The 12,039-nt window shown below is 31.3% G+C and overlaps 1 protein-coding gene across 1 annotated transcript in view; it reads left to right on the plus strand.

The window, feature by feature from the left end:
* LOC106688725 (uncharacterized) overlaps positions 1-11,691 on the plus strand; it is a 34,589-nt gene extending 22,898 nt beyond the window's left edge. The window contains exon 6 of the mRNA XM_014433309.2: positions 11,485-11,691. Within this exon, the coding sequence (XP_014288795.1) occupies positions 11,485-11,613 (129 nt within the window). The 3' untranslated portion in view covers positions 11,614-11,691. The remainder of the gene's footprint in view (positions 1-11,484) is intronic.
* The last annotated feature ends 348 nt before the right edge of the window (positions 11,692-12,039 follow it).

Consider the following 12,039-nt stretch of genomic DNA (forward strand, 5'->3'; position numbering starts at 1 on the left):
CGAAAAATAAGTGGTGGTAAAGAAGCTTCAGCACAAAGCTTCAGCACACACCGATATATAAGTATACTCTGATGGTTTGAAACTTTTATTTACAAGTAAATAAAGATTTGTTCATCAAACTTCTCAAAAACCATTTTACAAACATACAGCCGAATACAGCTGACTCATTACAAATGTCTCCATGTAGGAAAAACGTAATACAATTTTTGACCAGTTGCGTTCAAACTAATTGCATTGAATTGCTCAAGTTCCTATTTTAACATAGTTGGTATTTAGTTCTAACAGAAAGAAGCGTAACCTACGGTATCATTTAAGGCTCATAATAACAATTTTACTGCAGTAGTCTTCTAGACTTCATCGAAGTAAGACCGTGCGGTGCCGATCGTTTGATGTTTTAAACAATAGTGCCTTGTGTAACTCTAACCTCCATCACTTAGCCTCTACAGCTCACAGGATTACCAGGCCAGCCCTTTCTAATATATTTTATTACTTATCAACTTTTGTTAATTGATAAATACTTTTCGTATTTATTCAGCACTAAAGATGGGCCCCGAAGACCCTGCAGATAAGAAACCTCCCGACCCCAATTCATTTTTAAGTAATCATGAACTCCAATTAAACAACAAACTCACAGAACAAACAAATAGCCCAAAAAATTTTGAAAACTCTCCAAAATTCCTTAAGCATTTTCGAGCTCCTTATGTAGTAATAGTCGAAAAAGATGACGAAAATAAATCAGAATCTTTTCATGATATGAAAATAGCTAAGCTACTAGGCCTAAGTAATTTAGAGGTAATTTCTATCAGGAGGAAAAATAAAAACCAAATTGAAATAAATTTTAGAACATATGAGTATGCCAATCGATTTATGACTAATAGCCTTCTTAAAACAAATAACCTCAATAGCCTTCATTCCAAAACAGTAAAGTATGGAGTTATCAAAGGTATTCCTACCAATATCGATGAAAAAGAAATATTTGAAAATTTAGTTTGTACAGAAAAAATAATTAGTGTACGTCGCTTGTTTCGTTGAGAGACTAAAAGTGTGGAGGTTATAAGAATGTATACACCTTCTGTACAAATAACTTTCCACTCACAGCGCGTACCAGAAAGTGTAACCCTTTACTTAGCGCCACGTAAAGTTCAACCGTATGTCTTTAGGCCCTTATTTTGTTGAAAATGCTTAAATTACGGACATGCAAAGGAAAAATGCCGGGGGGAAAATAAACATAACAATTGTGGGGAAAATACTCAGGAAATAAATGAGTGTGCAAACACAATTAAATGTTTTCATTGTAAACTACAGATACAACTATAAAAGAAATAATAGCAACACAACCCGTAAATTATAATGAAGCCGCTAAATCCGTACCGCCTATAACCACATAAAATAGCTTTTCTCTCCTTGATTTTCCAGGACTACCACAAACAGAGACACAAAATTTATACGGTGATAACATTAATCACAATCGCTCTTTAACAAACTTTTCTCTAAGGGAATGTAAAGCTATGCCAACTAAAAGACTGTTAAATTTTTAGACAATCCCTGGGATTCACCCCCTCCTTCAAGGTCAGAAATTTCCGAAACAATACTTCCCATTTCAAAAAGTTCTAATTTCAATAACCCACACAAATGCACAACAGAATGCAAATACATTCAATTCCTTAATTCATTAATAATGAAGATACGAAACTTATCAGATGAAAAGGAAACAGTCAATATAATATAAGGTCAATCTTTCTACACTTTTGTCCAAGAAAACAAGCAAATTATAATGAGCATATCATCATATCGGGAAACAATAATACTTAACAAGGAATATAATCTCAATATTCCAAAACTTTCATAATACAACACATATATTTCTACTTTATCAATTATATTCTATCATGTCACGACCGAAACTGATCAAATGCGTCAATAATTTAAACATTATACAATTTAACTGCCGGAGCATTAATAATAAATTTCAAGAACTAATTAATTATATGGATATAAATAAGGTACATATCGCACTGCTGCAAGAAACCTGGTTCAATAAAACAAAGAAATATGAGTCAAGAAATTATTCTGTAATAAAGAAGCATAGGAATGATAACTATGGCGGTGTAGGCATTATCATTCATAACTCGATAGAGTACAAAAGAACGATAATAGATAATACAAGTCCTATCGAAGTAATTGCAGTAGAATCTACTAACTTAGATCCTAATATTTGTTTCGGTTCGGTATATATCCCCCCCCCCCTCTGTCTGACAAAGCTCCACCCACATCTCTAGCATTCTCTCAATTTCTGATAAAATAAAGGACTGCTTTATGGTTTCCTAAGAGACTCTCCAAGAAGCAACATGATAGTTGAACAATTATCTCAACAGCCGGTCGTATTACTGAATGAATTTGGCAAAGCTACACGACTTGGAAGTCTAGGACAAAAATTTTCCATCACAAATCTGACTTTTGTAAGTCCGGAACTATCACACAGAATATCATGGTCAATAACTGACGAAACCCTGGGTAGTGACCACCCAATAATAACCATTTCTTTCCGTTCTTGTTCATTCACCGCTATTACCCAAGCTAGAAGGAATTTAAAAAAAATTAATTTATATGTCATGCAACTTGAAAATTTTAAGCCACATCCGGTGAATAACCTAATAGAATGAATAACCACTTTGATAAATCAAGCAGCAGAGATGGCGATATCGCGAACTAAATACTATCCTTGGAAAAAGTTCTCTCCAAAACCTTGGTGGAATGAGAACCTGGAGAAGGCCTATAAACAGAAGACTGCGTCAATAAAAGATTATGAACGTAGAGAATTATAAGATAATGAGAGCCAACATTAACAAGGTAAAAAAAACTCATAGCTAAGGCAAAAAAAGATAGCTGGAGAAATGATTTTGTTGGCACAATGGATCTTAGCAACTACAAATCAATGTGGAATAAAATTCGATGTTTTCAAGGGAAGAGTTCTTCATCACCGAGGAATCCAATAACCATAAGTAAAACTAAAGCAGAAGCCTATCCTAAGCAGATCGGAGACAATTCCATACCCAGTCAACCACACTCACTAACTATTGACCTAGATAAAAATAAAATCAACCCAGCTGGTCCAATTTTTTGTAAATTTAACGAAACAGAACTGGATGCTGCTATACAGGGCAAAAGATGCACAGTCCCTGGTCTGGATGAAATTAACTATGAAATGATAGCTCTTCTACCCAGAATTTTGAAGTTACAACTACTCAAAACATTCAATGATTTGTGGGAAACAACAAACATACCTTCCGATTGGAGAATGGTTTCAATAATTCCCGTATCCATACCTGGTAGAGATCCCTCCCTCTTGTCTAGCTCGAGACCCATCGCCCTCATTTCTTGCATAGCCAAGACTTTTAACATAATGATCAAACATAGACTTGTTTCTCATAGAGTGGTTTCTCGAAAATATTAAGTCAAAGCGTGTTTGGATTAAAAAAAACCGATCAACAATCGACAGCATTAAGTTTTTTATAAATGAAATACATGAAAATTACAAAAACAAAAATATTCTCCTAGCAATTTCATTGGACCTCCAAGACGTCTATAACGAAGTTGACATAATTAAGTTAAAAGAAATTTTTGTAAACATCAACCTACCTGATCTGATGACTAATTGGATCGTTAATTACCTTTCATTTAGAACATACCACTTGCAAACATCCGAAGGAGAAGTTAAGGTTCACTCAAATACAGGCCCCAAGGGGATCCGCTAAGTCCCATTCTATTCAATATTTATACACAGTTTATAGTCAAGCACCCGCCCGATAAATGCAAAATTTTACAATAAACTGACAATTTAATACCATACACAACGTGCTCAAATATATCAAAAGGGCACCACTCACTGGAAAAAGGATTCAATACATTGGAAGAAAACCTACATGCACTTAATGTTCAAATTAACATATCAAAATTCAAAATTATCCCTTCCACAAAAAGAAGAAAACTAAACTTAACACAATTAATTATCCACACAAGTAGAGGTGCAATAGAAGTCACAAATACAATAAAATTCTTAGGGCTTTATCTTGACATGAAACTTTCCTTTAGAACACACATCTATAACTCTTACAACAAAGCAACCAAAACATTAAACATTATAAAATCAATAACAGGGGTAACTTGGGGAGCCCACCCACATAATCTACTTACCATTTACAAAACTATGATGAGACCAATAATAGACTATACATCCATAATATACAATGAGTCAAGCTCACCATTAATTAAAAAGCTAGATACTCAAAACAATGCTCTTAGGGTATGTTTAGCATCATTCCGCACAAGCCCTACAAATGCATTGCAAGCAGAAGCAGGCGAATAGCCTCTCCAAATGAGAAGAAAATGGTTAGTAAAAAAATTCCTTTTAAAAGTAGCCTCTGACAGTCGCCGCCCTCTATATCAAGCTATTCGAAACGGTACTTTATTCATTCCAAAAGTAGGAATCATAGCCCAAGAAACAAAACATCTATTTAACACACTTGTCACAATCCCGGACCACTCGACCTAAGTACTCCTATTCCAAAGTCACAAATTAACATAAACACAAATCCCAAACTATTCAATCAGATTTAATCAAAATACACTATCCACCGACAGTTCTAAAACAGAAAACACTAGAAATATTGTCTGAAAAGTATACAAATTATCTAAAAACTTATACAGATGCATCTAAAGATAAAAACAAAGTTGCAGTCGGGATATATGATGTCCAATATAACCAGGATACATCTATAAACCTCCCCACCAAATTTAGCATATACAGTGCTGAATTATACGGTGTCGTTGAAGCTTTCAAAATAGCAAACAGAAAATATAAGCATACAAAACTCGTAATTCTAACAGATTCTGCTTCCGTATGCAATTCACTCAAAAACGTACATCGGCAACATATTTCCTCTTACCTAATAAATAACATCATCAAGGTCATGAGGGTTTATACGGCAATGAGCGAGCTGATAAGATAGCAAAACGATGTTCGAGTAGAGTGGAAAATGCGAAACTGCCTTTACAGGAAATTTTTAGATGGTTAAAAAAAGACTTCATTAGTGAATGGCAGGATAGGTATGCCTGGGAGTCAAGTTTGAAAGGTAAAGATCATTTCACTATCCAACCTAACGTCTCTCCACGCCCATGGTTCTCTAACACTTGTATCAAGTTAAACAGAAAAGATATAGTCTTACTTACAAGATTAAGAATTAACTACGGTCGTACAAATCGCGGCTTAACATTAATCAAAGTTAAAAATAATGATAAATGTTCGACATGGAACTCTATAGAAGACCCATTACATATTATACTAAATTGCAGTAGATATGATAAATACAGGATTAAATATCCTCTCATCCAAAACAATAGCGCTTTCCTCCAAGGGGTGGCAAATCTAGATAGGGCTACTATTCAGGCGTTGTGCAAATTTATAGCAGAATCCAAATTAGATTTTTAAAATTAAATAAATAATAACAAATTAAATAAAATAATAAAAATTAATAAATTTAAATAAATAATAATCTACATCCTCAGTTTCATTCTTTTATAATATAATATCAGGGGCAGTGTAGGACTCCAACAGGGAGTCTCGGGCCGACGTAAGAAAGGGAAAAAAACAAAACAATTTTACTGATACATTTATTGCACCAAGGCTATCTATTGTAAATTAAAACAATCAAACTTTACATAATTTGTAATGTAAAATCAGTTATAAAATACTAATTATACAAAACAATTCAATCAACTCTGAGATAAAGTTTTTGACTTTTGTCCGAGGTGGTCTATATATGGATAAAATAGTAATTTCCAGGTCAGAAATATTATTATTAGTAAAATTTATATTTGGATACACTGTAACTCTAATAAGTTACAATGAACTGAGTTGATATTTAATAATTTTGTCGAGAATGAATCTTTATAATAAACAATAAGCCTTCCACCTTTGACATTATTTCTTAATTACTTAATCTCACTATAGCCTAGGATTCGATATAAATCAACTACATCATCTTTGATATCGACTTCACTTAATATTATTTGATCAAAGGGAAGTGTATTTGTTGATAAAATATTATCCCAATGTTTTAGTAAACACCTAACGTTTTGATGTATTAAGGAAGGAAAAGTTCCTCAATTTTTTTTTTATCATCCAAGTGAGTTCGTTCAAGCAATCTTCTAGGTTATTTACTTCCCACCTTTTTAAGTGGTCAGTCGTGGTTAATTTATTTTTTAAGAGTCATGATGGATGATGAAGTTTTTACATTGAATTAAATTTATGATACAAGAATTAGAATAATAAAAGAAATAGACATTTAAACTGATTCGATATTAAGTGAATGAGAAAGATATGTACATTATAACAGGAACTAGCTATAACAACATAAGTATATAACCATTACCGATAGTTTTGTTATCATATATCGTACTGAATCCTTTCATAAACATTTCATTGTTAAAGACAGAATGATGCATCCCAATATTGAACAAAAATAATCCTTAATTTATAGTTACTTCTTGACCAATTTTACGCAATTGCTCAGACAAAGTTTCCATCACCACATTTTTTGAAGAAATTTAATTCTTTCTCATTTTTAGTTCCTATAGTTAAGTACAGTCTCCACATATTAATGATATAGAACACAAATGCTAAAGCATTAATATCTGGAGACTGTGGCGGCATTTTAAGTTGCCCTCGGAAAATTGTGCAGCTTCAACTCTTTTATTTTGTTTACCGTATGCTTGGATCATTGTCTTGGAACATAAAAGTATCTTTTATTCCCAGTTTTCTGGCACTACTTTTTTAAATTATGCCGCAAGATATTCTACATATTTTTATGCAATCACAATACCGTCTATAAAGTTACCTGTATCATTCCACGACATGCAACCCTAAACTTCCCATATTAGTTGTGGAAAATATCTTAATCCTATTGAGATTTATAGAACAAGGGGACTGCGCCAATACTTTTCTGATTCACCGTATGTTCACGCAACATGCGATTGTTGCGATTAGTGCAGCATTGAAATCGTATGTACCGTTTTGAAGTTGTGTAATTCCTGCTGAAAATTTCAAAAAAATATAGATTTTTAAAACATGAACTGTAAGTTCAGAAATTACTCTCTTACTTTATGAATTTTAAAAAATACAATATTTTTTTAATAGGATCTAGATACCAGTACTTGAACATGTTTTAATTTGGATGATTAATTCATACAAAAACAAATATCGTGAATACGATTCATTTAATGCGATATGAGCCTTAGCGACCCAAAAAAAAGACCAACCAAAATCATTGGATTATGTGATAAATCAATGGGCCTTTTATTAACAAATCACTCCAATGTAACAAACGTACATAATTGGTGTTAACTTTCTTTTAATGATACATTTACTAGTGAGTTTTGGTTGAAACAGGAATTTTAAGTATCTAAAATAGTAATTTTTATCAACAGTGGTTGAATGCTAAGCGCTACAGATCCTGGTGATGTAAATGTTGTTAATATACTGGGTATGAAGCAAACGGTATAAGCTAAGCTCTGTTATAATTTGATTTTCAGTCTTTTCTAAAAGCCACTATAACTCCTTTGAGATTGAGATTTGTGTTCTTTTTAATGATTTAATAAAATCATGTATAATTTCCTCAATCACTGAGAAGTGGTATTTCAGATTTATTAGTCTATTAATACTGTGTCGTGAGTGTACATGCTATTAGATATTGCGGAGTGGTTAAGTGGACTGTCTGTCTGAGGATTTAGTACGCGGTCTTAACTCCTGCTAATTTTTCGGCTTGTTTATTTGAACAAAGTAGCACCTGTTGTTGTTTTTCATAGTAAGCTGTTGTTATACTGAGATGTAAAAGCGTATCCCATGTATTGTTTCCCTCTATTTAGATATCGATAGTAAGTCGGAATTGCCAGTACCGCGTTAGTTGGGCTTTAAGTGGTGAATTTTGCCATAGTTTTGCATAAACTTATAATTCAATACTTTTTCGTCCGATGTCTTTGCAATTCCGGTTCTGCTTTTTAATTTTAATTAACTGTTATCAGTTCTTTAATTGTATGAATTGATAGTACTCCCGATAGGACCCAGGCAACATATAAGAGACTTCCATACAAAAAATATTATATGGAAGGCTCTGCTGATTTTTATTCCATTTAGTCTGTCTAGTTTTCTGAGGTTCATTATCTGTCCTATTCCCAGGTGGGTACAGCATAGGATGCAACATTGACTTGTTTTGAAAATATAGATGTTAATGTTGCATCCAACGATGTTCTGAAAATCGATTTATTGAAGCCAATGGTTTTTTAACACGTATGGCTCAATTTTTCAATTCCATGAGTAACAACAAATAAAATTAACGGATAACTATCAACAATGTGGTGGGAGAAGGAAGTACTTCCTACCTTCACCCCAACAGTGGGACAGAGATAAAATAAATAGTAACCCACAATCAATGTAGTAATCAGAGCGCTTCTTCAACAAATGTTGTTATCATTCCAGAACCTTCCATAAGGGTATTTTTTTTAAAGCAATCCACGTCGAAGGTGATGTTTGCCTGGTTATCTACAGGTGACTAACCTATTCTAACCATCTTCTTATATATCATTTTTCATACGGAATATGAAATATAAAAATAAAATTTCGAAATACCTTATTTTAGCTTTTCATAATCTTTTATAGTTTTCTTTCATATAATATCGATATCCCTATAAAATAAAATATCGTTTATGATTTTTTATATCAATATTGATAACAATGTATGAATTTATTTAAACTATATAAAAACTATTTTTAAGCTTTTTCTCTTATTAAACATTATATCGATATTTCTATTAAATCTATTTTAATAAAATGTTCTTAATCATATTAAACCAAATATCGAAATATCGATATCGATAATAATGACAATGTAAAATATCGAAAGGAACATGAATTTATCAATTTAAAATATTCAAAAATTATTTCTAAACTTTTTGTAAAATTTTCTTATCTTTTTTAACTAAATAAGAATTTATTTTAAAAAATATTCTTAATCGATATTTCTATTTAAAAATATCGATATTGATATTAATAATAATGTAAAATATTGAAACAAACATTAATTTAAAAAATCGAAAAACTATTTTTAAGCTTTTTATTAAATTTTCTTAATCTTTTTAAATCAAATATAGATATTTCGATGAAAAGATATCGAAATATCGTTTCTAATCTTTTGTATCGATATTAATAACAATGTAAAATATCAGAGTCATGAATTTATCAATTTAAAATAGCGAAAATCTATTTTTATGCTCTTTATAAAATTTTCCTAATCTTATTAAACCAAATATTGATATTTCTATTTAAAAAATATCGAAATGTCGATATCGATATTATCAACAATGTTAAATACCGAAATGAGCATGAAATGTTCAAAATGAAATATCAAAATACTATTTTTATGTTTTTCACATTCTTTTTTTAATTTGCGAATTACTCATTTTTCCATAAAATAATATCTTACTGTCGTTGATAAATTTCCATATGGATATTATTAACAATGTCAAATATCGCAATGAAAATTAACAAAATATCAATATTTCGGTTAAATAATGTCGGGATATTGTTGATAATCATCCATATTGATATTATCAAATATGTTTAATATCGAAATGAATATTAAATTATTTAAACAAAATATCAATATTTCACTTTAAATTAGTTTAGTATTTTAAAACAAAATATCGATATTTCAATAAAATAATATTAGAATATTGCTGCTAATTATCGATATCGATATTAATAACATTATCAAAGATCGAATGGATGTTAAATTATTGAAAAAAAATATCGATCTTTTGATAGTATAATATCAGAATATTGCTGCTAATTATCGATATCAATATTAATAAAATTATCAAAGATAGGATGGATGTTAAATTATTGAAAAAAAATATCGATCTTTTGATAGTATAATATCAGGATATTGCTGCTAATTATCGATATCGATATTAATAAAATTATCAAAGATCGGATGGATTTTAAATTATTGAAAACAAATATCGATCTTTTGATAATATAATATCGGAATATTGTTGCTAATGCTGGAAATCAATAATTATAAAATTGTCAAATATCGCAATGAATATGAAATTATCACTATTAAATATCTATATTTGGATTAAACAATATCGGAATATCGTCATGAATATTTCCTGCTGAATATATGATCATAGTTATATTACAATCTTTATGTCTACTTTTAAAGTGTGACCTTTTTTTTTTTTTTTTTTTTTTTGGAAACCGATATTCCGATATTATCGAAGGAAAACATCGATATTCCGATATTTTCAGTTACTGGATATCGATATGTCGGTATGCCATCCCTAGGTGCAGCTCTAGTTGCCGAGATGAAGCGAACGGACTAGAACTGGGGAAAGACGGGATCAATTACACTGGTTGCCGAGATGAAGCGGACGGACCAGTGTAACCGCTAAGGATTAGGTTACAATCTTAGTTGCCGAGATGAAGCGGACGGACTAAGATTGCTGGAGAGGAGAGGCGATAGGCCATCGTCTAGGGTGTGCGTACAAAAAAACAACTCACGTGAGAATACGATTGGCAATGAACCTTTCTATCTCAAGTAGAGTGTACGCCACCAGTGTTATAATTAGACCTGGATAAGGCTTGATTTAACCGATCAGCCCGGTGGCAATTAAAGGGCTCATGTGATCGGTTATCACTGAGGGTTCACGCTTTCAACTCTACTTGAGATAGTTCCGTAGACTGTTTTTTCTCAATCTTTTTTATTTTATTAATAACATTATAGCATATTACATATGAACATATATACATTTGTACAAGATACAATATTTTTATAATAATAAGATTATATACAATTCTTAGCTTCTGAGACGCTTGTAGTGCTGATCCCTGGCGAATGTAGGCACTCTGTGCTCGCTGGCTGCTACATACGTTTCACATATGATAATTGCCAAAAAAAAGTCAAATAGTGATTATGTGGTTCAAGTTATGAAATAATGGAGAAACAAGTTATGGTATGAAATTATATTACAAATGAAGGACATGGATACTGATCGTAATAGCATTCCATAACTTTTATCTCTTTAAAATTTGGATGATAATTTTTTTACAAGGCGTATTTTCAAAGGATTTACAATAAGATAATCAGTTCACAGAGTACTTGCCAAAATATAGGTCACAAAACGATCATTTTATTTTTTTTAAAAATAAGAATACTGCTTTTGGAAAAATTGTATTTAGGGTGCTATTTAACGTACAGAGTTCAAGTTTACTCTACTTTATAATAGGTATGAACAATTTTCGTGGCAGTCATGAATGAATATTGATAATAGGTAGTAGATTTGTATTTTTTAAGTTAATGGGAGAATTTTTTAAAAAGTGAAGTTTCCATTAACAAAATTATATTAAGTAAGCAATTTTTTTTGTAGGATGTTGCATCCACAAGATCCGGAAATATAAGTTCTTCGGAATCTTTCAGAAGACTAAGACTTACTACAGCGTATAAGTTGCGGATGGCCCTCGAAAAGATTAAAGGGAAATCTGCAGACAAGAAATAATCGACGTGTTTTTTTAAATATAGATTACTAGCATGATACATTTTTTGAATTAATGAGTCTCTAATTTTTTTTAATTTCAATCTTGTTTGTTGTGACACCTATTATCAACATGAGTTTCTTATTTTAATTTTGAACAGCTAGTAAATCTGTATGATGTTTCTTATTTGAATACATATATGTATGAACCATACACTATACTTTAATTTTTCCTTTTAAATTGAGCATGCCAGTGCCTATTGGGTACTACCGTTATTTTCCACGATTTCCAATATTGCGAATTAATGCTAGTAACAACCCAAGGTGATGAAATGGGTTTTTCGGTTACTACTAATTTCAATTAATTTTTTGGATCATTTCAAATTATTTTTACTTTTTATTCTCAGAACCTTAAAGTTAAAAGTGGTTTTTTTAAGTACTAAAACTTTT

This window comes from Halyomorpha halys, unplaced genomic scaffold (genome assembly GCF_000696795.3).
Source record: "Halyomorpha halys isolate HHAL.00 unplaced genomic scaffold, Hhal_1.1 Scaffold1186.1, whole genome shotgun sequence".
NCBI lineage: Eukaryota > Metazoa > Arthropoda > Insecta > Hemiptera > Pentatomidae > Halyomorpha > Halyomorpha halys.